General features: G+C 40.1%; 1 protein-coding gene across 1 annotated transcript in view; it reads right to left on the bottom strand.

Moving 5' to 3' along the window:
- Positions 1 to 1,005: 1,005 nt before the first annotated feature.
- Positions 1,006 to 26,775, bottom strand: part of LOC124505892 (beta-galactosidase-1-like protein 2) — a 41,346-nt gene continuing 15,576 nt past the window's right edge. The window contains exons 5-16 of the mRNA XM_047071956.1: positions 20,474 to 20,558; positions 19,723 to 19,860; positions 18,607 to 18,687; positions 17,870 to 17,976; positions 8,372 to 8,518; positions 5,846 to 5,917; positions 5,246 to 5,333; positions 4,478 to 4,565; positions 4,005 to 4,116; positions 3,139 to 3,255; positions 2,967 to 3,030; positions 1,006 to 1,475 (exon numbers count right to left, since the gene is read on the bottom strand). Of these exons, the coding sequence (XP_046927912.1) occupies positions 1,006 to 1,475; positions 2,967 to 3,030; positions 3,139 to 3,255; positions 4,005 to 4,116; positions 4,478 to 4,565; positions 5,246 to 5,333; positions 5,846 to 5,917; positions 8,372 to 8,518; positions 17,870 to 17,976; positions 18,607 to 18,687; positions 19,723 to 19,860; positions 20,474 to 20,558 (1,569 nt within the window). The remainder of the gene's footprint in view (positions 1,476 to 2,966; positions 3,031 to 3,138; positions 3,256 to 4,004; positions 4,117 to 4,477; positions 4,566 to 5,245; positions 5,334 to 5,845; positions 5,918 to 8,371; positions 8,519 to 17,869; positions 17,977 to 18,606; positions 18,688 to 19,722; positions 19,861 to 20,473; positions 20,559 to 26,775) is intronic.

Here is a 26,775-nt window from a genome sequence, read left to right as displayed (position 1 = left end):
TGGAGAAATTATATTTAGGCTAGAGTTAATCTAGTATTTCACCCGAGGCACTAACATATGATTATCAGGGGAAAAACAAGACATTAAATTGCCTTAAAGCTACTTCAAGTAGGATATCATGGATTAGGTGAGAGTATTTGACTGGCCTGAGTGTTCTCTACATTACCTGGAACACTAAGGAATCATGAAGGCCAGGAAACTGTAATGAGCTGTACCTTTTACAGCATCACACCATATTGTGTTTATATGTTTGTAGAGTAATATCTGTAAAAGTTTAACATGATTTTCTTTTCACCCTAGTCTATATAGGACTTTAACTGAAATTTACTCTAGGAATCCATTTATCTGTGAGAATATTGGAATTTCTTTCAAAAACAGTGCAAAAAAGAAAGAATAAGCTCTTTCTGTCATTCAGAACTAGGATTATACAGAAGAAAAACAGAGTCATAGAGTGATAGGACTACTGTCTTAAGAGAAGATTTCCCAAATTATGTCACCTTTGCCTTTTATTTATAAAGGGTTGATCCCCAAGGCCCCAATTCCTAGTGCTTTCCTGTAAGGTAGGGAAAACATAACTTCTGACTAGGAGAACCAGGTTTGATCTATGGCAGTGTTTCTCACCTGGAGGGATTTTGCTCCCAGAGGAGACTGGGCAGTATCTGGACATGTTTTGGTTGTCATAATTGGGGGGTTGTGTTACAGGCATCTAGTGCATAAAGACCAGGGATACTGTTCAGCATCCTACAATGCACAGGCAGCCCCCACCACACAGAATTATCTGGCCCAACAGAATAATAGTGTTGAGACAGGTTGAGATCCATCCTGCTCTATGATAAAAGAGCTCAAAATGTGGTCCTCAGACCAGTAATATTGATATCACCTGGGAACTTGGCAGAAATGCAAATCCTTAGGCCCCACCCCAGACTTACTGAACCAAAAATTCTGGGGATGGAGCCCAGCAATCTGTGTTTTAACATGTCCTCCAGTTGATGCCCACACTAAGGCTTATGCTCTATGGAAGTCAGAGGCTTCGATATGGGACCACTGATGCTTTCCAGCTCTGGGTGATGGTGGGAGGGGAAGCAAGAGATAGAGGAAAGGATCCCTGATTCCAGTTTGCTGTTTCCTCCTTGGCAGCTTGGACTGAGAGACGGGCCAGTGTGGCGGAACAGCGAAGGAAGAGCCAAGCAGGGAATTCATGCTCTTCAACCTCTTTGGGCTGTGGAAGTCCTGGTCCACCTGGGTGCTGCTGCTCTCCTGGCATTTGCACATGCAGAAGGGACTCAGGATCTTTACTCTTGGAGGAATGCAGCTCCTTGTACAACTGGTCTGAAGTCTGGTTATGATTCCTTTTGGTCTTGGGTTGGAAGTCTTCTCAGCAGCCTTGATGCAGTGCCAGCTCACCTCTGTGGTGACCCACTCTCCCAAGCTCCCAAAAAGCCTGTCAACTAACCCCAGGGCTGGTTTATACCATGCTGGAATTTGCATGGCTTTAGAAAGTGAAGCTCAACAGAACTCCCTTCTGCCTGCCCAGGCTGTGCCACAAAGTTGATTTACCACTGACACCTAAATGGTTCCCTGTGCCTTTGCTGTGCCTCAGAAGGGTTACAGCACACAGAGGACTGGGTGATCCCAGAATCAAGAACTGCAAATCAGGTACCGAAGGTGGTAGCCAGGAGGTGGGTAAAGAATAATAAGGTGATAAGGAAGCACTGGATCAGGTAGTTGGTTGTCATATGTGTCAAAGAAGGAGGCCTTTCCCCTGAGTATGAAAAAGCCAGTGGTGTGATATGGAACAAGCACCATAGGGTGAAAGGAAAGTACCTTTTTTATATAAACATTGCAAATGCAGAGTGTATATGAACTGCCTATCATTTCCTGTATTAACATTTACATTTATTTAATCTCCTTGAAAGATCACTTTTGCTTCAGATTTACAGTTGTGAGGTCAAGTATTCTGACCATATTCTCATTCTTTTAGCATTTTATTTGGTGGTTGAACAACCTTTATTGAAGCAATATGACAGAGTGTGCACTGAGTAGGTTTATTTTGTTATAAGCATCAGAAAAAGGTTACCTAACCTATGCCAAAAAAGAAATGTACTGGCAAGTTAGGAAGTGGATGTGGGCCCAAAGCAGAAATTGGGATAAGTTGAGAAGACAGGTTAGTTCCAGCAACCAAGGTGTCAGGATGGGTAGGTTACTCACATCCCCGGGGATGGGATTCATCACAATTTCCTACTTTATGTCACACCACTCAAGATTCAATATCCTGGAAAAGAAAATCTGATTGGTCTCCTGTATATCATATGTCCACCCTTGGCAGGGAAGGACAGTTGCAGGTGGGGAAGAAGGGCAGGTTGATTATCAGTCCCACAAAGACTCTAATGAAGGGAGCATGGATGATTCTCCAAAAGAACATCAGGACCCTGCTGTCAACAAAAGGATCAGGGAGGCTGGGCACACAGGCACCAATCATCCACTATGGGCAAGCACAGAGGGTCTGCAGCCTTCTTAGTCGTGGTGACTGGGCTGTGTGTTCCCTCCCTGTGGCAACCTGAGAAGCAGTACTATGAAAAGTGCCTTGGAATGACCAAACATGGTAGCATAAGAGAGAGTAATAGGAAACATATTTCAGAAAAGGCAAGAAATAGAAAACATTGGGACCTTGGTTTACTATGAGGCAGGCATCCAGAAAGCACTGTGGAAATGTGTAGAAGAAAGGGAGGCCCAGGGAGTTGGGTTAAGACTGTTAGAGGAGTCAGCTAGTCAGGAATTTGGAAACAGGAAGTGATGAGCAGACTATGCCAGGTATAAGAGATAAGCTGTCTATCATGCAAAGGCAATGAGGAAGAGTTCAGGTTCCTGGAAGATAGTAAATTCTGCCTTCTTTATCTCTAGCTCAGCTAGAAAGATCCAGAAGGATGATCTCAGATGCTGCAAATTTACCCTCCAGAATACCATACCTAGATGAGATATGTTTGTGAACCGGATCTCCTGGCCAGGTCTAAATTCTTCAAACACAATGATCTGTCAAGAGGAAGGAGGTTTGGTGGCTATAAGAGTCAAGTTATGACTCTTTTCAGGCAAAGGCAAATGACATGGACTGGGATGAGGGAGTATAGTGGGGGAGCTTACCTCATTTGATCCAGGATGAAGCCAGGGTCCTGGAAGGTAAAGGGCCTCCTGGGGACCTATATTCCAGTAGCGCCCCAGATTTTGTCCATTGATGAATATTACACCTTTCGTCCAACCCTGAAAAAGATTGGAATGGAGGATTCAAGATCTGAGTTCTAAATGTAAAGACACAAGGGTGAAGGCACACACACACACACACACACACACACACACACACACCATAAACACACCTGATCCTAGTCACAGACACACTCAGAAAGAGTGGATTACCACACATGGCCTTATATAGAAGATTACCTGGACAGTTCTATGATATTTCTCTTGGACTGGGTTGGCTCAACACCTAGCCTCAAGAAGGAAGGCATTTATTTCTAACTCATCTCCCTATATCTGCCCAAAGGCAGGGAAGGGTATTTCCATTTACCATCAGATATTCATCAAAACATGCTGGGCCCAAAACATAGTTTGAGTTGTAGAATTTTAGGATGGCAGTAAATGTGCATTAGAATCTCAATATCCCCACCACAGACTGGATGTGTGTTCTGAAGGGGCTGAGGGACTCAACATCTTGGATTATGTCTGGGGACAGGTGGATCATGCTCACCAAATTCTTCATGCAGTGGATTCTACAACTGTTCCCACTAGAACACACTACTTATGTCTCCATCACATGTGTTAAGTATCCACCTCTCACCCTCATCAACACCAGGGAGGGGCAGCCTCCAGCTGGCTATGGAGTAGCTGAGGTCCCAGAGAGCTTACATTTCCTTTCACAGAGCAGGGCCCACGCACCAAGGAGCTTTTTTCTCAAATGTTCCTTTGGGATGGGGGTAGGAGAACATAGGCAGGGGAGAAATATCACTAACCTCCATTTTTATGAAGGTGTCTTTGGGGTAATTACCCATTCTCAGGATACCAAGGAAGAAGGCAGGGCCCCGAGGTTTGAATGAGACTGGTTTCCAAATGTTAGGAAGGTCCCTAAGAGAGAGTCAAACACCAGTGGAAAGGTCATGCCCTTCTTTATGTCAGTTGTGACTTTTGAGGTAAGGCTCCTTTCTACCTGAGCCTGGAATCCCCTTTATAGCACAATCATATGCCTCTCAGGGGGCATGATGGAGGAAAAAACCCACCCGACCAGGAGTTAGGTGAATGAGGGGATGGTCACCACTCTGCCTCAGACAACTGTGAAACTTGGGGTCATTTCCTTCAACACTCTGGATCTTGCCTTCTCTTATCTGAAAACCAAGAAGGTTAGTCTAGAAGCTCAGAGAGCTTCTTTCCATCTCTAAATGGGAAACAACTTTGATTAATCACCTTGAGTCAATGGTCTGGCACCCACCTTTTTAGAAATTCAGTTTTCATATCCAGGCTGTAGATTTTAAATCTTCTTAATGGAGAATTGTTCAGATATATATCCCCAATTAATCCTGTAGGAGGGGAATAAAGGGAACACAAAGAAGACTAGCAGGGATGTGAACACAGAGATGTGAATAGGCTGTGACTAGGGCTCTGCCTGAAGGAGAATGCCTTCCTGGCCTCATCATATGGAAGATTTCTGCAAAATCCTACATAAATTCTTCCTTCAGTTACACACGTATACCTCTTAAAGTGTACCTGTATCTCCCATATTAACAGTGCAAAGTCACTGCACTTCCTGCCAGGTCTGGCCAGCACAGCAGTTCAGGCTGCCTTTAACTCCCAAGTACTTTAAAGCACTTGGAGCAGGGGAAGGAAGGTGTGTGTGACTCTGCGTCCAGGAGCCCAGGGGGAGGCCAGCATGCAGACACTGAGCTCTAGGGAAGGAAAAAAATCAAAGGTCCCAGTGAGTGATTCTAATCATATTTTTTACAGCTTTCCTTAAAACCCTTCTGGAAGAGGAAAGACTTCCTCTGGCTTAGTAATGAGAGAACACACTTAAGGGAAAGCACCATCATCCTCTCCTAGCAAAGCAAGACTTCATCATTGTTTCTACACATGACTGTCTCATTGGCTGAGAAATCCTGCTGTCTTCCAAACCATGCACTTGGCCATGACTGTCCTCAGAATGACAGGAATTCAGTGCCTTAAGGTCTCAACTTTCTCCACCCTTGGAAGGAAGGGGGCCCACCTTTTCTCTCCTTATTGATGTCCTGCCCATAGGCAAGGCGGCCTTGATTCTCCACCAGGATCCTCAGTGTTGGGATATCCTTGTAGTCCTGTCCAAGACAGACCAGTTAGAATGGGTACCACTCAAGCATTCTTCTGTAGATCTCTTAAGAATCCTCTGAAACTCAGATGAGGTCATATGCAGGGTGACAGACAGACAGCAGACCTCAGAAACATGCAGACCTCCAGCTCTAGAGGCAAACCTTTGGGCTTCTGCTCTTCATATTCCCCCACTCTCACCCCCAACCCCATAGCAAACCTTTCAGAAAATAGTCACTTGGATATTTTACAAGAGACTCTTGAGGCTGGCAACAAACCTAGAGTTTTTTTGAGCAGCAAATATCCAATGTGGTGAAGTTCTGTTCACCCAAAGCATGTATACCTATAATTTAGAAACACATACAACTCTCCCTCATCCTTGGTGAGTTCTTATGCAAGGAACATTCCAAAGTGGAAGAGAAAACAGGCTATCACTGGGCCAGGTCATGTTTACAATGAGCCTGCGGCCTGGGCAGGCATTGAACTATTAGTCCATGGATTATATTAACATTGGATTATATACCATTTTGGTGGGAATAGTTAGCTGGTTAGTGAAATGGTCCAGGACCCCTAGATAATTCTCATTCAAAAACACCTGCCAAATAAAGAGAAGAGCACTATTAGGTCCTCATAAGAAAAGGGACAAAATGATCCTTGGAAAAGCAAAGAAGGCAAGTTCTAGGGGAATGATTAACTTTGTCTCCCATAATATTACAAGGTGACTACAAGTTCACAAACCTAAAACATATTCAAAGCAATAGAGCCATGAGATATATAAGGAAAAGTCCAAAGAAAAATGTCCTGGTGCCAAATATGGGCCCTGGCTATACTACAGGGTAAGGAGGGAAATAATGAAACTCAAAAGACCTTCAAGGAATGAGGAGAAAAGGAAGGTATAGAATTAATGGATATTGTGAAAGAAATGGTGGTCAGGGTCACCTGGATGGATCCACACAGTCTGCTTGGGATTCTGTCTTCTGTGTCTCTCTCCCTCTCTATGGCTAGCACTCTTTCTCTCTCTTAAAAAAAAGTAAAAGAAATGGTGGCCTAAGGGGAGGCAGGGGCTACAAGTACAGCAGGCATCCACCTGTCTGGCCTGCATGGTTCATTCTCATAATAAATCCAATCTTCCAGGTTTCCCCAGATCCTAATCTGGAAAGGCTTCTGCCACCACTATTTCTCATTTTAAGAATGATCTGGATGTACATCCATTTCTTTTTTTTTTTTTAATATATGAAATTTATTGTCAAATTGGTTTCCATACTCCATTTCTTTTCTATTACCTCTTATACTGCTTCAGATTCAGATGAAGTCACCCTCAAGAATCTGCTCTAGCCATGCAGGACCACAGAAGGATACATAATTTTCCTCTGAGATTATTTGAGTTAGGTTATAATTTTCAAATGAAATTGGACTAGGAAACTATAAAAATTAGAATCCACAAATATTAAAAACACAAATGTTAATACTATACAGAACACAGAATTCACTCTTTAAGCTATTTAGAGTCTAATTACAAGGTGTATATACTCTGTAAGTATTTATTGAATAACTTGGGCAAGGAGTCACCAAGCTTAAAACAGAACCCCAGCCACTGAGAAACTTGGAGAGTGACACAAAGAAATGATTAGAACACTTCACAATAGCTAACATGAAGCTGAGAACAGAATGCCACAGATGCACAGAGGAGGCAGTAACAAGTCCTGACCCCCAGCAGAGTACAGGCTATTTACAAACATATGGGCAAGTGACTGGGAAAATCAATGGAAGACTGTAGGCGGGACAGGTGGAATGCTGAGGATTTTACCTTGGGAAGGAAATGGGTGGCACTGTGAGGGAGGGATTTAGCAAGGAAGAGGGGAAAAGTGAGCTATCTGAAATAGAGTTATGAGGCTCTAACAGTAGTATAGGAAAGAAACAAGGGCGCTTCTAAGGCAATGTCAGCATGGAGTTTGAAAGAAGACCCACTGAGGGCTGCCTGGGTGGCTCAGGCGGTTAAGCATCCAACTCCTGATTTTGGCTCAGGTCATGATCTTGCAGTGCTTGAGTTCAAGCCCCAAGTAGGGCTCTCCAGAGCCTGCTTGGGATCCTGTCTCCCTCACTCTCTGTCCTTCCCCCACCCAAGATAAATAAATAAACTTGGAAGGAAGGAAAGAAGGAAGGAAGAAAGAAGGAAAGAAAAAGAAGAAAGAAAGAAAGAAAGAAAGAAAGAAAGAAAGAAAGAAAGACCCACTGAGTAATACTGCACCATGCAGGAGCCAGGTGAGAACAAGGTATAAAGAGAGAATGAAGGAAGCAGCATTTTCAGTTTGGGAGGCTACAAGTCTGTGGACTGATGTAAGGAGCACAGGATGAGGAGGGTAATGAATCTGGTGCTGGACGTGAGGAGTTTGAAAAGTCAATGACACATAATATCTAAGTGAAGAAAAATGTTCAGCAAACAGGGAATCTGGGTCTGCAGCTCAGGTGAAGGAGGGAAGGGTGTCACCTTCAGGAGGACCAGCACCTTTGGAAAAAGATGACACAAATGGCACAGAGGTGGTAAGAGAAGGAGAATTTCACCAAGACCTGAGGAAACTCCGCCAGCTCTTAACTTGGAGTGCAATGTTGAAGCCTTTCCACTAAGCTCTGCTGTTTTCTAGTCAACAACCATTAAACTTCTCTGAGGTGTCATTTGTAATAAATATCTTAGATGAGTGTTTTGTGAATTAAATGAGAAGAGCCAATTTTAATGTGTTATTTAAATGTAGGGATTGCTGTACAATAAGAACTGGGACTTCTGAAGCTCCTCCCAAGTCTCCTTAAAGAATCCCATCAACTCCTATAAGGGTTCAATGAGTACTCCCACCCTGGGAATGTTTACATATCTTAGACCTATGACAGCGGTAGCTTACATATCAAACATTTCACTGAAGCGACAGAGGTTAAGAAATAGTGATTTCTTGAAGGTCAAAAAGATTTGACTATCATTTAGAAATTCACCTTAGCCACACCACTGGATTTTACCAGCAGAGAAATGTCACTGGGGGACCCATCCACTGGCCCCTACCTGACCTCGGTCTTGAACATGATTCTTTGTGGTAAGGAGGCCACCAGTGGAGATCATAACCTCATAAAGTATGTACCCAGAGGACTGACCATTCCCCTGGTTCACAGACAGCTTCTCCATGCAAATGGGCTTGACAGAGCTGATGGCCTGTGGCAGAAACAGGAACAAAAACCAGGCTGCATGATCAGGTTGGAGAGAAAAATTTCAGAAACCTGAACCCAAAGCCCACTTCTCGAAAGGAATCGCCCCAAGAGTCTCAAGGACAGGAGTATAACAAAGGAATATGTAATGATAATCATGCTTAAGTGTCACATATAAATGCCCTTTTGTTTTCCAAACCAGTATCATATATTTCTGCATGTGCTAGACAGTACTGTATTCTTATTTTTCAGATGGAAAAGCTGAAATCAAGGAAAGAGACTGATCTGTTGAACTTGCTCAACAATTCATAATAGAGTCTGGACTAGACTCCAGATTTCAGGAACTCCATTCCAGGTCCAGATTCTGTCTACCCTTGGCCTTTTCCTCTTGTACCTTCATACACTAAGATAAATCATCCTGGGGCGCCTGTGTGGCTCCCTTGGTTAAGCCTCTGGCTCTTGACCTCAGCTCAGGTCTTGATCTCAGGTGTATTCAAACCCCACATTGGGCTCCAACGCTGGGCGTGAAGCCTACTTAAGAGAAATTATCCTAACCCATGGTCTGACTATGACTATTCTATTCATGAATCTGCTTATCTAACACTGACCTAAAGCACTTAATGTCTATTAACCCCCACATCTGTTGGATTTCTCTATCTGGAAATTTTTTTTTAAGTGAATGATTTTTTTTTTTGTCTAAAGAGAGTAGTTTATTTTATATATATATATATATATATATATATATATATATATATGAAATTTATTGACAAATTGGTTTCCATACAACACCCAGTGCTCATCCCAAAAGGTGCCCTCCTCAATACCCATCACCCACCCGCCCCTCCCTCCCACCCCCCATCAACCCTCAGTTTGTTCTCAGTTTTTAACAGTCTCTTATGCTTTGGCTCTCTCCCACTCTAACCTCTTTTTTTTTTTTTTCCTTCCCCTCTCCCATGGGTTCCTGTTAAATTTCTCAGGATCCACATAAGAGTGAAACCATATGGTATCTGTCTTTCTCTGTATGGCTTATTTCACTTAGCATTACACTCTCCAGTTCCATCCACGTTGCTACAAAAGGCCATATTTCATTTTTTCTCATTGCCACGTAGTATTCCATTGTGTATATATACCACAATTTCTTTATCCATTCATCAGTTGATGGACATTTAGGCTCTTTCCACAATTTGGCTACTGTTGAGAGTGCTGCTATGAACATTGGGGTACAAGTGCCCCTATGCATCAGTACTCCTGTATCCCTTGGATAAATTCCTAGCAGTGCTATTGCTGGGTCATAGGGTAGTGAATGATTTTTTAATGTAATCTATATATCCAAAATGTTGCCCGAACCCATAACCCCAGGATTGAGTCACATGCTTTACCAACAGAGCCATCCAGGCACCCCTGGACTTCCTCATCTGAAAATGCTTAGATGATTCTAACACAGTATCTCCCAAACTGTATTCACCACACTGACCCATCCTACTCTTTTTCCTTTCCCAAAAGAGCAACACCAACCACCCAGTCAAGAAGGTAAAAAGCATGAACAATGTCTCCCCCTCTTCTTCCTCTCCAGTATCTCCCATCAACGAGTCATCACCTCTTTTAGAGTCTGACTCAAAATATCTAATCCTTCACTCCCATTATCTAAACTCCACTTTTGTAGATTTCTACTCAATTTCAGTGTTCTGACAGGGCCTCAGTCTACTCCCTCCCCCATAGAGCTACCAAAGATATCATTCTGAAATGCAAAGCTCGTCATCAAATTACCAAGTTTTAAAATAGCTTCCTACAGGGGTACCTGGGTGGCTCAGTTGGTTGAGTGCCTGACTTTGGTTCAGGTTATGATCTCTCCCTTCCCAAGTTTGAGCTCCGCTTTGGGCTCTGTGCTGACAGCTCAGAGCCTGAAGCCTGTTTTAGATTCTGTTTCTCCCTCTCTCTCTCTCTGCCCCTCCCCAGTTCATGCTCGCTCTCTCTCTCTCTCTCTCTCTCTCTCTTTCTCTCAAAAATAAATTAACATTAGAAGTTTTTTAATAAAATAAAATAGCTTCCTACAACTTTGAGGGAAATGTTCAAGTTTCTCAGTATAAAAACATGGCCCTTCAGACTGCCTTGGAGAAATACTCAAGTCTGTGGAGCCACACAGCCTGAAACATCCTGGGGGACCAAAATGCAAAGAAGATATCAAAAGCTATTGGACTCCTGTCAAGAGGGCAAAGGAGCCAGCCTAAAGGAGATGGGACAATTTGAGTATCAAAAGGAATGACTGCAGGCACAGGGCACTAGGAGCGGTGAAGAGCATGCGGCCTGCCGCCTGGAAACCCTCTCTGTACCTGCCATGCCCTGCCTGCCATGGACCAGGGGCTGAGTGCAGGCACCCGCTCTGCTCTCCAAGAGTAAATTCACAGAAATGTGAATGGATAACAACAGAAAATGGTATTGGAACAGTGGGAATCAGCAATTTTGTACAGGAAGCTTTAGGAGATGTTGTTTACTGTAGTGTGTCTGAGTTGGGACAGAATTGAACAAACAAGAGAAGTTTGATGCTTTGGAAAGTGTGAAAACTGCTAGTGAACTCTATTCTCCTCTAACAGGAGAAGTAACTGAAATTAATGAAGTCTTGCAGAAAATCCAGGATTTGTCAACAAATCTTGTTTCAAAGATGGTTATGTAGTGATCAAGGTAACACTCAATAATCCTTCAGAACTGGATAAATTAATGAGTCATGAAGCATTTGAGAAATACATAAAACCTTTGAGGAGTGCAAATGGAAGCCCTAAATGAACTAGTATGAAACAACTTAATCTAGCATAGTTGTCTTAAATTAGTGGTGCATAGAAAATTTTAAACAGCAATTTTTAGCAATACCAGTGGAAGAAGAAACTAGTCGCAACAATGCTAATGAAAGAAAACACCCCTTAACTTTCTAATGATTGCAGATCAACCCAATATGCATCTTTTTTGCAATACCCTATGATTTTTAGGCTAGGCTCTGGTTATAATATTCAGAATCCATAAATTATCCATGGTCAAAAACTAGCTATAAAAATTATGTAATTCAAGGGTAACATTGTTATCTTAAGCCTTAGGGAATATTGTAACTTGCTTATATCTATCCATGGATTGGGGTCAAAACATTAAATGATCTTTCCATTGGGGGGAAAAAAGGAATGACTGCAATGAGGTAGAAATATGTTAAATGCGTTAAAAAAAAAAGAGACAAGGGCGAGTTTTCAGGAGGATCTTGGAAACATGATGGCAGAGAAAGATTCTGACCTCATCTCCTCCCACAGATACATCAAGGCTACAGGTGAACATTGTACAGCTCATTCTGAAAACAAAAGACTGGCAAAACTGATGTTCCATAGCTAGAAACATAAAGAGGAGGCCAAGATGCAACGGAACCAAACCCCTGGCACACCATCTCATAAGCAGGGGGAGTATTACAGGCAATTACAGGAGTATTACAGTATTACTCCTCATCCCTGAGGGACAAGGGGATCAAGCCCTACATCAGGCACCTTTAGTCCTGGAGGCCTATACCAGGAAGACATCTGCTTTGAAAGTCACGCAGGGCCTAACTGCAGGAGAATCACAGGGCTATAGGAAACAAAGTGTCTGCCATTAAAGAGCTAGAATGATGTATCACTTGGTCCAAGACTCAGCACAGAGGCAGCAGTTTGAAAAGCAGCTGGGTTATGCAAAAGGAGATTTATTGTTTGATTTTAGGGCATGTGCCTCAGGAGGGTCAGAGATCTGTAGGTGATTTCTCCCAGAACAGAAGCACTGATAGGAGCCATTTTCCTGGTCCTTCTAAGCGAGCCAGTTCTGACATTATCCATCTACCTTACTAGCACCTTTTGATCCACCCTGGATTTCTCCTACAGACCAGCTTTGGCAGGCACCCTTCCAAAGCAGGTAACAAAGCACAGCCTCAGTTGGGACCAGAGTCCCCTCAGAGTGACAACTGCCCCACTACATACTTTCTGGGCAGCTCTGGCCTACACCAGTGTCCCTCCAAAGCAACTTTTGGCCTGAGGAGGAGAGAGCCAACCTTGCCCACAATAAGACAATTAATCTATTACAAAGGAGGCAATAATACAATGGGGAAGAGTCTCTTCAATAAATGGTGATGAGGTTACTAGGTATTTATCCAAGGGATACAGGTGTGCTGTTTCAAAGGGGCACATGCACCTCAATGTTTATAGCAGTGCTATCAACAATAGCCAAAGTATGGAAAGATAAAGAAAATGTGGTGTATATATACACAATGGAGTATTTCTCATTGTGGCTGGAACTAGAGGGTATTATGCTAAGTGAAATTAGTCAGTCAGAGAAAGACAAATATCATATAAATTGACTCATGTGGAATTTAAGATCCAAAACAGATGAACATAAGGGAAGGGAAGCAAAAATAATATAAAAACAAGGAAGGGGACAAAACATAAGAGACTTTTAAATACAGAGAGCAAACTGAGGGTTGCTGGAGGTATTGTAGGGGGGGTGGACTAAATGGGTAAGGGGCATTAAGGAAGACACTTGTTTGGATGAGCACTGGGTGTTACACATATGGGATGAATCACTGGAATCTACTCCTGAAATCATTATTGCAGTATATGCTAACTTGAATGTTAATTAATTAATTAATTAATTACATTAAAAAAATAAATGGTGTTGGGGAGGATAGCTACACACAAAAAGAATGAAACTGGACCATGTTTAACACAAAAATAAACTTAAAATTGATTGATTAAAGACCTCAATGTGAGACCTCAAACTATAACACTCCTAAAAGAAAACACAGGCCATAAACCCTTGGACATCACCCTTAGCAATCTTTCTTTGGATCTGTTTCCCCAGGCAAGGGAAACAAAACCAAAAATAAACAATTGGGACTACATCAAACTAAAAGCTTCTGCACAGCAAAGGAAACCATCAACAAAATGAGAAGGCAACCTACTGATTTGGAGAAAGTATTTGCAAATTATATATCCAATAAAGGGTTAGTATCCAAAACACATAAAGAACTCATACCATAAAAAACAAATAATCAAAAAAAAATAGGCAGAGGACCTAAATAGACATTTTTTCCAAAAAAGAAATACCAATGGTCAATACACACATTAAAAAGTTCTAAATGTCACTAATCACCAGGGAAATGCAAATCAAAACCACAATGAAATGTCACCTCACACCAGTCAGAATGGCTAATATCAAAAAGATAAAAAATAGCAAGTGTTGGCAAAGATGTGGAGAAAAAGTAACTTTCATGCACTGTTGGTGGGAATTTGGTGTAGCCATTGTGGAAAACAGTTATGGAGATTCCTCAAAATTTGAAAATAGAAACACCATATGACTCAGTAATTCCACCACTGGACATTTACCTGAAGGAAACAAAAACACTATTTGAAAAGATATATGTACCCTTATGTTTATTGCAACATTATTTACAATAGTTAAGATATGGAAGCAACCTAAATGTTCACTGATAGATGAATGGCCAAAGAAGTAATAAATATTTACTTTTAAATAAAGCCATTAAAAATAAAGTCTTGCCATTCACAGCAACATGGATGGACCTAGAGAGTATTATACTAACTGAAATAAGTCAGACAAAGACAAATACCATGTGATTTCATTTATATCTGGAATCTGAAAAACAAGGCAAACAAACAGAGAGACTCATAAATACAGAGAACAAACTGATGATTGCCAGATGGGAGGGTGTGGCAAGACTGAAGAAAATAGGTGAAGGACATTAAGAGGTAAAAATTCCAAGTATAAAATAAATAAATCACGGGGATTAAAAAGTACAGCATAGGGAATATAGTCAGTAATACTATAATAACTTTGTACGGTGACAGTAACTGTATTCATTGTGCCGAGCATTTTGTAATGTACATAATTTTCAAATCACTATCTTGTACACCTGAAACTAACATAATATTACATGTCAACTATACTTCAATTAAAAATAATATTTTTAATTGTGAGTTATAATCAAAGACAATAACAGCAAAACACGCCATTGGTCACCTTTGGAGGATATCCAGGAATAAATTCAGTTTCTGATAAAAGAAAATATTTGAATTTCTGTACTAACTTTTCTTTACAAACTGTACATCAAGGTGACAGGAAAATTAGTGAAGGGAAGTTCTTCTACGTAGAAGACTTCACGTGTATGGGGGCGCCTGGGTGGCGCGGTCGGTTAAGCGTCCGACTTCAGCCAGGTCACGATCTCGTGGTCCGGGAGTTCGAGCCCCGCGTCGGGCTCTGGGCTGATGGCTCGGAGCCTGGAGCCTGTTTCTGATTCTGTGTCTCCCTCTCTCTCTGCTCCTGCCCCGTTCATGCTCTGTCTCTCTCTGTCCCAAAAGTAAATAAACGTTGAAAAAAAAAATTTAGAAGACTTCACGTGTATACATGCAGAAGGAATGATAGAATTAGAATTATACTATTTTAAAAGCCTTAGTGAAATATTGGATGTAGGTAATAATTGTTAATGACTGCTAAAACCATTAGGTAAAAAGGCTGATGGGAACATTGACAATGGATAGACTGGGCTAACTACTCCTGAACCCCACTGATCAATTATGAACACAGAAATGACCAGCCATTATGTGCCTGGAATATGATGCATAAAAAATATAACAGCACCACCTATGAAGTATACTTGCAAACAATATTTTAAAAAGCACCTAAGCTAGGGGCACCTGGGTGGCTCAGTCAGTTAAGCATCCGATTTCAGCTCAGGTCATGATCTCTCAGTTTGTGGGTTTGAGCTCCATGTCAGGCTCTGTGCTGACAGCTCAGAGCCTGGAACCTGCTTTGGATTCTGTGTCTCCCTCTCTCTCTGCCCCTCCACCCCCTCTAAAAAATAAACATTTTTTAAAAAGCACCTAACTTAAATCTCATCAAGCATCTAAATCAGTTTACAAAAAATGTAGAGAATATAAAGATATGTTCTCAGATACATGGGGACCTAATCAACAAAATCCAGAAAGTGGGGAATTCTACAGCTTCTTCAACAAATAAATGCAATAAACAGATGGAAAAATCAACTTTAGATTAAAAGAGATTTAAGAGACTATCAACTAAATGCAATGTGTAACTGACCTCAATTGGACCTGATATTAACAACTAAATGCTAAAAAAATTTTGAGATAATTGAGAAAATCTGAACCCTGGATATTTTATGATTTTCAGCAGTGCTCTGCTATAAGCCAGTCTGGACCAGCTCATGAGGGCCAATTGTGCACATCTCTTCCCAACCCTGTATTTTACCTCTGTATTCAGTGTTGTCATGCTAGAGGCTTAAAATTAGCTATAGTGGGAGTACTTAGACAACAGGAATTGGCAAACACTACTAATCAGAGTTTTTTCTTCTAAAGAGCCTATTACTAGATATTTTCCAGGAGACGCACAGGGGTGGCTCAGTAGGTTAAGCTTCCAACTCTTGATTTCAGCTCAGGTCATGATCTCACAGTTGGTGATATCAAGCCCAGAGTAGGGCTCTGTGCTGACACCACAGAGCCTGCTTGGCATTCTCTCTCTCCCTCTCTCTCTCTCTCTGCCCCTCCTCTCTCTCTCTCAAAATAAATAAATAAACAAAATTAAAAAAAAAAACTATTGAAAAATATTTCCTAGTAAATCACTGAAAGAGTTCTTATCTTTTCAGATACATATTGAATTATTTGTAGCTGAAATTATATAATCTTGGGGGGCCTGGTGGCTCAGTCAGTTGAGCATCTGCCTCTTGATTTCAGCTCTGGTCCATGATCCCAGTTTCGTGGGATCAAGTCCTGCATCGGGCTCTGAGCTCAATGTGGAGCCTGCTTGGGATTCTCTCTCTCTCTCTCTCTCTCTCTCTCTTTTTCTCTCTCTCTCTCTGCCCCTCTCCCCCTTTCACACACATACTCTCTCTCTCTCTCTCAAAAATGTTAAAAAGAGTAGAAGAAGGGGACAAGTGTATAAATGAAACAATATTAATTTCATTTAACAATATTACATGAAACATATATTAATAAAGTTGAGGCTGGGTGTTGAGCACATAGAAGTTCATTACTTTTTTTTCTGCCATTTGTTCATATCTTCAAAATTCCATAAGAAAATGGTTAAAACAAAACACAAAGGCCCTCCAACATATGCTACCTGGTTCCTTACTTGGTGCTGTCCCACAAATACTTTTCATTCCAGTCCTATTTGCAGTTCCCCAAGCATGCAGTTCCTTCCATGTCTTTGCAAATGGTTTCCACTATGCCTCAAATTCCTTTCCTTCTTCTATTCTACTCCATTGTTCCTCACATTAAGCCCCTAATCATCCTTTGGATCTCAAAATCACCTCAACTGGGATATAATCTTGGGTCCTGTGATTGTCCAGCGTGCTGACCATATCTCTAAATAATAATACAGCAGCTAGCGCACACACAGCACTTACTGTGTGCCAGGTTCAGATATTAGTGGCTTAATCCACACCACACTCCTGTGAGGTCAGTGCAATTATTAGTCTCATTTTCCAGATAAGGAAACTTAGAATGAGGTTAAATGAGCACCCCAAGGTAAATATTGGAGCAAAGATTCAAACCTAGTCTGACTCCAGAGCTTAGACTCTTTAACACAACACTGTGTTCCCTTGACAATGCTGTGCTGCCTTCATTCCTCTACTATAGGACCCATGACTCCCTAATTGCTACTGTACTCACCTTTCCTCCCTATTAGACTGGAAGTTCCCCAAAACAACACCTTGACAATACAATTCTGCAAACACCAATGTTTACTAAGTATTATGCGAATAACTCTGCAGGTTTTCCTCTAGACCAACAGTTTTCAAACTGTGCTCCTTCAAACCCTACAGGTAAGTCAGAAGTGGCACATGGGCCATCCTAATATGTGCTATCCTAGGGAAAAGATGGCTGACTCATAGGATGTAAGTACAGAGCCTTAGAATTACCACCCCTGATTTAACCAGTACATGCCTTATGTACTGAATATTGCAGTGAGTTTGAAGGAGTCTCCCTACTAAACCAAAAGTTTAAAAATCATTGCCTTAGATTCAATCAGTGTGCCTTTATTGTAACCATCTTCAGAAGGCAGGGATCTCTTCTTGGCTACACTATTGAAAGGACATTTCCTAATATCCTGTAATGTTTATACTGTTTCTTCAAATTTAAATTTTCTGTATGTTCCCGAATTATTATTATAGGTTTATTATTCTTAACTGTAAAATTGGGAGAAGGAATTAAAATGGCTAAGGATTGTTTTGGGTTCCCTAGTAATTTACTTCCTATTCTTTGAGCTAAGCCTTTCCCTCCTCTCTCTTCTGTCCAAAGGCTGTCCCATGCTTTTACACCCAGAAAAAGCTTACCTCCTTTAGGTAGGGTATGACATCCCACAGTGAAATGTAGTATGGTGTTAGCAGTGACTTATATATTGCCTTAGGTATTAAATCTGGTCGCTGAGGCATGGGAACCCCTGCAATGAAAAATAGGAGATTGGGCCATTCTGAGATCCTCCTCCAACCCATTCAAGGACACCATTTACCCTGCTATCCCCAAACCACCAAAAATGAAGGGCCCAGTTCTTCCCAATTCCAGAAAGAACCATGAGGTAGGCAGTAATTGAGTGAGATTCCTTTCATATCTATTTCAGCTCTAAGGCAGGATGCCCTGCTGTCCTGGCAAAGGAGGTGGTACATCAAGCCCACTGCTGGACCAGTAGCTCTAAACCCTTGGATGCTCATCAGAATCTGCTAAAGTCCAATGGGAAAATAAATATGCTCAGATTCTGCCCCTCCCCCCCCCTTTTCAACAAAGACATACTTATCTAACAGCTCTGGGAAGGGCCTGGCACCTCTGGCTTTTACAAGTTCCACAGAAGACTCCAATGTATAATCAAGACTAAGAAACATAGGCCTAGATGTTAAGCACCTAGAGGGTGGGCCCTGTATTTTGTGTATATTTGAATCCCCAGTGCCTAATGATAAAATAAAGTGGACATCTCCCAAAAAACACATCTTTATCCATTCCCTCAATCTCCTCTTCACAAGACAGAGACGAATTGAGAGGCTGAGTTATCCTTCAGATTGAGGTTGTTGCTAGATACCAAAAGAAGAGGTAAAAAACTCTTGAAATACGAGGTACTCAGATGTATATTCTCCATTCTCTGTTAGCAGTGCCCCATACCCTGAAAAATATAAAGAAATTTGTCACTTTCCCCAGGAAAGCTCCAGCTTCAGCAAAGGAAGATATAAGAAATTAGCACTGAGCAAAAGGATCCTTAATATAGAAGTTTTGGCAGGAAAAACTTTTGGGGTGCTTGGGTGGCTCAGTCAAGTAAGTGTCCAATTTTGGTTTTGGCTCAGGTCATGATCTCACAGTTTATGAGATCGAACCCTGAGTCAGGCTGTGTGCTGACAGTGCAGAGCCAGCTTAGGATTCTCTCTCCCTCCCCTTCTCATTCTCTCTCTTTCTTCTTTCTCTCTCTCTCCCTCTCCCTTTCTCTCAGCCCCTCCCCTACTCACACACATACTCTCTCTCTCCCTTTCTCCCTCTTTTTCTGTTCCTCCCCAGAGGGGCAGTGAGCTCTCTCTCTCTCTCTCTCAAAATAAATAAACAAACTTTTAAAAAAAAAGGAAGAAAAAACTTTTGGCGTTAGACAAGAAAATACCATGTCCCAATTAGTCCAAACCAGGAGACATTTGCCATACTCTCTAAGGCTTTCAACTGAAGGCAAATAACACCATTCCCTGGATATCTAGTAAATCCTGGATAAGAGCCCAGACTACTCCAATCCACTGGCTTCTTCTATTCAATTTCTAATTAAACTTCTTCCTTTCTTTCACTCTTGACTTTTCACTTGGTCTCTCAGTAGAGTTATAGACTGGGGAAGACCTACTAATCAATTCCCTGGTATTATCAAGAGATCCAAAGTAACTGGTTTTGCAGTGAACTTCTAAAAATTAGGGTCTACACAGTGGATAGACAAGATTAAACAACCAATGCCTCTGCCTGCAAAGTCCCAGACAGCCTACATTCTAGGGGTTGGTAAATTCTAATACCATCAAGAAGAATAAATATTAAACCCTCAATCTCCAGCATTTGTTAAAGGCAAAACAGATGAACAGTCCCAGTGACTATTTCCAGAGACCCACCTTAGGAACTCCAGTCTCAAATGGTGGGATGGCTAGGTTGGAGACAGTTGTGGGGGACAAGTACTTGCCATAGCTTGTGATCATAGGGAGGTAATTGTCCAAAACTGCAGATCCACCCATGAAGCCGAAGTTGGTGCCACCATGGAACATATAGAAGTTGAGGGAGAAACTGTAGTTGAACATATCACGTATCTGTTTCATTAACACTGCCACATAGGTAGGAAGAAAAGGAGAAATGGGGGAGAAAATTAAAGTTTGAAAGAATTAATAGCCCTTTGAGGGATGTTCAAACTGCATGTTTTAAACATTTGTTTATTCATCATAGTCTTAGGTAAATATATGTCCAGCTCAGTGTTGCTGAAGCACTTAGTGACTTCTCACAGTGCATAATCTAAAATCATGGTAACGGGAACATTTACCTGTTCTCCATAACCTGCTATCCATAAACTACATTTTAATGATCTTTGCCAACTCTCCTGAAAGCACATGGCAGATACTGTGGGACCAGAGAAAATTCTACATTCACCCAATACACTCTAATTGAATTGCCCTCTCAGAACAACTCAGAACTATGATTACTTTAATAGCTTCGATAAAATAAAATCTGATCCTGCTAATTTGAATTTCAGTTACAATGACCTGCAGAGATACCTGTTAATGTGATTACTTAATCACATTGATACTTTTAAAGCTATAAGACCTAGCAGCCTTGTCCCCTAAATCTCAAGTATTCTAACCAGAAGGAAAAAAAAAAAAAAAAACAGGCCAGTGTCATCTGTATCATCTATTCTCCTGAGAAAGGACCTAAGGAATACTCACTATGTGAGTCCAAAGTATTGTGGACAGCACCCCACCCATCCAAAGAGCTTGCTGTATACACCATCATCAGTATGGGGGTACGACCCTGAGAAAAATGAAGCGTCAATTTAGTAAATTTTGTTGCAATTTAAAATCCATGTATTGCTTAGGAGGGAACTGTAATTTTCAGTTCTCACAACCCCCCTTTACAATCCAGAGCATCCTCTAACTGCCCACAAACTGAGTTCTACTCTCCACTCTCAGATAATTTCCCTGGTCTTGTTACTCCGCTTGGGGTTTCAATGGACTTCTTCGAGCTTTGGTAAAATCAACTGCCATTGCCACATTTCCTTTTCTGGAACAATGGAATCTCTTCATTCCCTTAAGTGACCAGATTAGAGGTCTAGTAAAGAAGCACCTGACCCAGGGGAAGCACTAAAAACGTTCAACAAATGACTGCTAAAAATGTTGAATCCAATTAAGTAAGAATTTCCAAATCCCAGAATTGTGTTTTGTTTTTATTCAGGTATCATTAACATACAGTGTTATATTAGTTTCAGGTGTACATTTCAGGATCATCAATCCTATACATTACTCAGTGCTCATCATGTAAGCCTGATTCCTTTCACCTATTTCACCCATCCCCCCACCAACCTCCCCTCTAGGAACTACCAGTTTGTTCTCTGTAGTTAAGAGTCTGTTTTGTGTTTGTCTCTCTTATTTTCTTTGTTTGCTCATTTGTTTTATTTATTAAATTCCACATGGGTGACATCATATGGTATTTGTCTTTCTCTGACTTATTTCACTTAGCATTATACACTCTAGATCTATCCATGTTGTTGCAAATGGCAAGATTTCATTATTTTTTATGCCCATGTAATATTCCACACCTGCACCATGGAATATTACATATACATATTTAAAAAATCACATTTATATACATATACATTATTTAAGTACATATACAGTATTTATGTACATATAAAACAATCACACTTTCTTTATTCATCTATTATCACACACAGGCTGTTTCCATATTGGCTATGTAAATAATGCTGCTATGAACATAGGAATACAGATATCTCTTCAGGATAACTATTTCATTTCCTTTGAGTATATACCCAGAAATAAGACTTCTAGATCATATGGCAGTTCTATTTTTAATTTTTTTATGAACCTCTATACTATTTTCCATAGTGGCTGGACCAGTTTACATCTCTACCAACAGTATACAAGGGTTCCTTTTTCTCCACCTCTTCTCCAGTATTTGTTATCTTCCGTCTTTTTGATAATTGACAGCTATACAGGAGGGAGGTGATATCTTATTGTATTTTGATTTGCCTTTCCCTGATGATTAGGTATATTGACCAGCTTTTAATGTACCTGTTGGACATTGTACGTCTTCTTTGGAAAAATATCTATGCAAGTCCTTTGGCCATTTTTCAATTGGGTTATTTGGGGTTTTTGTTGTTGTTTGTTTTACTATTGCATTGTACAAGATTTTGTACATTTTGGATATTAAGCAATTATCAGATATGTGGTTTATAAATATTTTCGCCCATTCCATAGGTTGCCTTTTACTTTTATTAATGGTTTCCTTTGCTGTGCAGAAACCTTTTAGTCTGATATAGTCCCAGGTGTTTATTTCTGCTTTTAATGTCAAATCCAAAACCCTATCACCAAGATCAATATCAAGGAGTTTACATGTATACTTTCTTCTAGGAGTTTTAAGGTTTCAAATCTTATGTCCAAGTCTTTAATCCATTTGGGGTTGATATTTGTCTATGACATAAGATAGAATTTGGTTTCATTCTTTTGCATGTGTATATCCACTTTTCCCAACATCTAGTATCCCCAGAGTAAATTTCACTTGATCATGGTGTACCATCCTTTTAATGTATTGCTGAATTTGGTTTGCTAATATTTTATTAAGGGTTCATGAATCTATACTGGGGCTATAATTTTCTTTTCTTATAATGTCCTTGTCTAGCTTTGGTATCAGAGTAATGCTGGCCTCATAAAATTAGTTTGGAAGTGTTTCCTCCCTTCTTTGTTTTAGAAGAATTTGAGAAGGATTGGTGCTAGTTTTACTTTAAATGTTTGATAGAAATAACCAGTGAAGCTATTTGGTCTTGGACTTTCCTTTGTTGGGAGGTCTTTGATTACTGATTCAATCTTCTTACTCGTATTTGGTTGGTCTGTTCAAATTTTCTACTTCTTCATGATTCATTATCTGTAGTCTGTATGCTTCCAGGAATTTATCTATTTCTTCCAGGTGGTCTAATTTGTTGGTATATAATTGTTCATACTAGTAGAAACTATGATCCTTTATATTTCTGTAGTATCAGTTGTAATTCTATTCTTCCACTTAAAATTTTATTTACTGAGTCTTATCTCTCTTTTTTTCTTAGTATAGTTAAATATTTATCAGTTTCATCTTCTTAAAAAAACTTGGTTTCATCAATCTTTTCTATTATCTTTCTAGTTTTGATTTCATTTATTTCTGCTCTGATCTTTGTTATTTCCTTATTTCTAATACTTGGAGCTTAGTTTGTTCTTTTTCTAGTTCCTTGAGGTATAAAGTTAGGTTGTTGGTTTGAGATCTTTTCTTTATCAATGTATGCATTTATAACTATAAACTTCCCTCTTACACCTGCTTTTGCTGTGTCTCATAAGTTTGAGATGCGTTTCCATTTTCATTTGCCTCATGATTTTTTTAATTTCTTTATTTATTTGACCAATTGATTGTTCAGGATCATGCTGTTTAATCTCCAAAAATTTATGAATTTTCCAGTTTTTTCCTTGTAATTGATTTCTAGTTTCATACCACTGTGGTCAGAAAATACGATTTCAATCTTCTTAAATTTTTTAAGACATGTTGTGTGGCCTAACATATGGTCTATTCTAGAGAATGTTCCATGTGTACTTGAGAAGAATGTACATTTTGTTGCTGCTGGTTAGAATTTTTGTAAATATTCTTTAGGTCCATCTGGACTAATGTATAATTTAAGTCCTATGTTTCTTTCTTTATTATCTGCCTGGATGATATTATCTGTCTAGATGGAATTGAGGTATTAAGTCCCCTGCATTTATTGTATCACTATTTCTCCATTCAGATCTATTAACATTTCCTTTATGTGTTTAGGTGCTTCTACATTGGGTGCCTAATATTTACAACTATTATATACACATTTGATATACATTGCTCAATTCTTTTTGAATTGACCTCTTTATCATCATTTAAAGACTTTCTTTGACTGTTGATACAGAGTTTGTCTTAGTCTGTTTTGTCTGATATAAATACAGCTACTCTCTACTTTGTTTTGGCTTCTATTTGCATGGAATATCTTTTTTCCATCCCTTCAATTTCAGTCTGTGTCCTCAAAGCTGTGTGTCTCTTGTAGCCAACAGATACTTGAGTCTTCTTTTTTTAATCCATTCAGCCACTCTATCTCTTTTTATTAGAGGATTTAGTCCATTTACATTATAATAATTATTGATAGGTATTATGTTAATTCTTTTATGGTTTTGTAATTCCTTTGTTCTTTTCTTCCTCTTTTGATCTCTTCTTTTGTGGTTTGATGATTTTTCTGTACTGGTATGCTTTAATTCCTGTCTCTTTATCTTTTGTATATCTACTGCAGGATTTTATTTTGTGGCTATTATGAGATTTATATAAAACATCTCATATTGATAGCAGTCTATTCTACTAACACAGGTTAACTTCAAGCATGTATTAAAGCTCTACATTTTTAATTCTCTCCGTACATATTTTTGATATCACAATTTATATCTTTTTACCTTGTGTGTCATTAAAAAATTATTGTAGTTAGAATTATTTTTAATCCTTTTGTCTTTTAACCTTCATACTAGAGTTAAAAGTGATTTACCCGTCACAATATTATTCTAAATTTAACCATACATTTACCTTTACCAGGGAGCTTTATATTTTCATGTCTTCCTGTTACAAACTAGCTTTTCCTGTTACTAATTAGTTTCTATTTCTTTTCAGCTTAAGAATTTCTTTTAACATTTTTTGTGATGCTAGTTTGTTGTGATGAATTCATGTAGCTTTGTCTGTCTGGCAAACTCCACCTCTCCTTCAATTCTGAAGGACACCTTCACAGGGTAGGTTATCCTAGGTTGGCAGTTCTTTTCTTTCAGCACTTTGACTATATCATCCCACTCCCTCTGGCATGCAAGATTTCTGCTGAAAATCTGTGATAGCCTTATGGGGCTTTCCTTCTATGTAACAAGTTGCTTTTCTCTTGCTCTTCTAAGATTTTCTCCTTGTCTTTAACTTTTAACAAATTAGTTATATGTGTCCCAGTATGAGTCTCTTTGGATTCATTTTATATGGCACTCTCTGGGCTTCCTGGATCTGAATGTCTGTTTCATTCCCTTGGTAAGTTTTTAGCCATTATTTCTTTGATTAAGCCTTCTAATCCCTTCTCTCTCTCTTCTCCTTCCAGGATCTCTATAATATGTGTATTGTTCTGTTTAATGTGTCCCATATGTTGTCCCATAAATCCCTTAAGCTATCCTCACACGTTTTTCATTCTTTTCTCTTTTTCTCTTAAGACTGGATGAATTCCACTGCCCTGTCTTTGAATCTGCAGATCCATTTTTTCCACTACATCAAGTCTGTTGTTGAGCCCCTCTATTGGATTTTTCAGTTCAATTATTTTATCCTTCAGCTCTATGATTTGTTTGGCCTTTTTTTAATATTTTCTATCTCTTTGTTGAAATTCTCACTTTGCATATGTATTACACTCCTGACCTCAATAACTATCTCTATGATGATTATTTTTGAACTCTCTATAAGGCAAATCACTTATTTACATTTCATTAAGATTTGCTTCTGGAATTTCTTCTTCTTTTGTTTGGAACTTATTCCTGTTTTGTTTTTTTGTTTGTTTGTTTCATTTTCTTTGATTCTCTGCTAATTTCTGTGCATTAGATAAAACAGCCATTTCTCCCCATCTTGATAGAATGATCTCATATAAGAGATGAACCTTGTTGATCAGCCTGGCCCATGTACCTGTCTCTCAAACTTTTGTGATTGTCTAAGCTATCTTCTTTGTTTTTAGTGGCTCACAGTAGTTGAGTGTGTGCCAAGAACTGACAGTGTCCCAGAGGAAAGAGTCACAGTCAGCAATCAAATGCAAGCTGATTAGAGGTTGGACTCTCAGCCACCAGCAAGGAAAATATGTTGTTAAGCCCCATCCAGGGAGAAACTGGGAGATGGGAATTTTAGCTTGCTTCCCCTGTACTGGGCCCAGATTTATAGTTGGGGAAGGAGGTGCTTCTGTGCTTGTTAAGGACTCTTTGTTTGCTATGGTGCTGTGGTACTTGTAAATGCAGGCCCCTTTGGCTATTAGAACCAGATGATCCAGTAGCCTGTTCCTTGGCTGGCTACTGCAAAAGCTAGGCACTAAATGTATGCACAAGTTCCTTCTAGGGAGATACTGGGGACTTGGTTTTATTATTGGAGTGAACTGAAAGAAGGTATGAGAAGTGACCATCAGTTTCCCAGAACTGGGAAGACTGCAGCCAGCCTCTAGTTGCCTGATAAATTAGAAGCCTGGCCCACAGGCAGCAACTTTTAAAGTATGTAGATAAATCTTTTCAGGGACAGACTGGGATTTTGTCTGTCCTTCTGTACCACTGCAGTTGTTTCTTTTTTTCATAGTCTTGTGGGTCTCATGGACATAGCTTTCAGAGCTAGGTGTTTGGAGGCCCATACCTCCAGTGAAAGTCTTAAAAGTTGGAGCACTAGATGTGGAGTCCAAACTCTTCACTCTTCAGGGAGTAGCTAGGAGTTGAAGGTTCTATCTTGATTGTGACATTGTACCAGGGGGTGGGGTTTATGGTGACAATGTGTCTCAGACTTTCCTACCCATTTTGATGTGGTTATTTGCTCATTCTCACAATCTCTAGAGCCACTCAGCTAGTTTCTGGACCTCTTTCAGAGGGAAGTGTTCACATGTGTCTGTATATTTGGGGCATCTGTGGGAGCAAGGAAGCTCAGGAGTCTCCTGTATCACCATCTTGGTCAACTCCAAACTAAATTCCCAGTTCCTTTCATTTGTTTTTGTCTTTATTTTATTTTTTATTTGAGAGAGAGAGAGAGCACATGAGCCTGGGAGAGGGGCAAATAGGGAGAGAGAGAGAATCTTAAACAGGCTCCACATTCAGCATGGACTGAAGCAAGGCCCGATCCCGCAACCTTGGGACCATGACCTGAGCTAAAATCAACTGACTGAGCCTCCCAGGTGCCCCTCATTTATTTTTAGAAAAATTCTAAATTATATTTCCTGGAA

The sequence above is a fragment of the Lynx rufus genome, unplaced genomic scaffold, assembly GCF_022079265.1.
Source record: "Lynx rufus isolate CCGP_SWC_20201006 ecotype Redwood Valley unplaced genomic scaffold, mLynRuf1.p SCAF_9, whole genome shotgun sequence".
In the NCBI taxonomy this organism is placed as follows: domain Eukaryota; kingdom Metazoa; phylum Chordata; class Mammalia; order Carnivora; family Felidae; genus Lynx; species Lynx rufus.
Note: the sequence above shows the minus strand (reverse complement) of the source record. Positions and strands in the feature narration are given on the sequence as shown.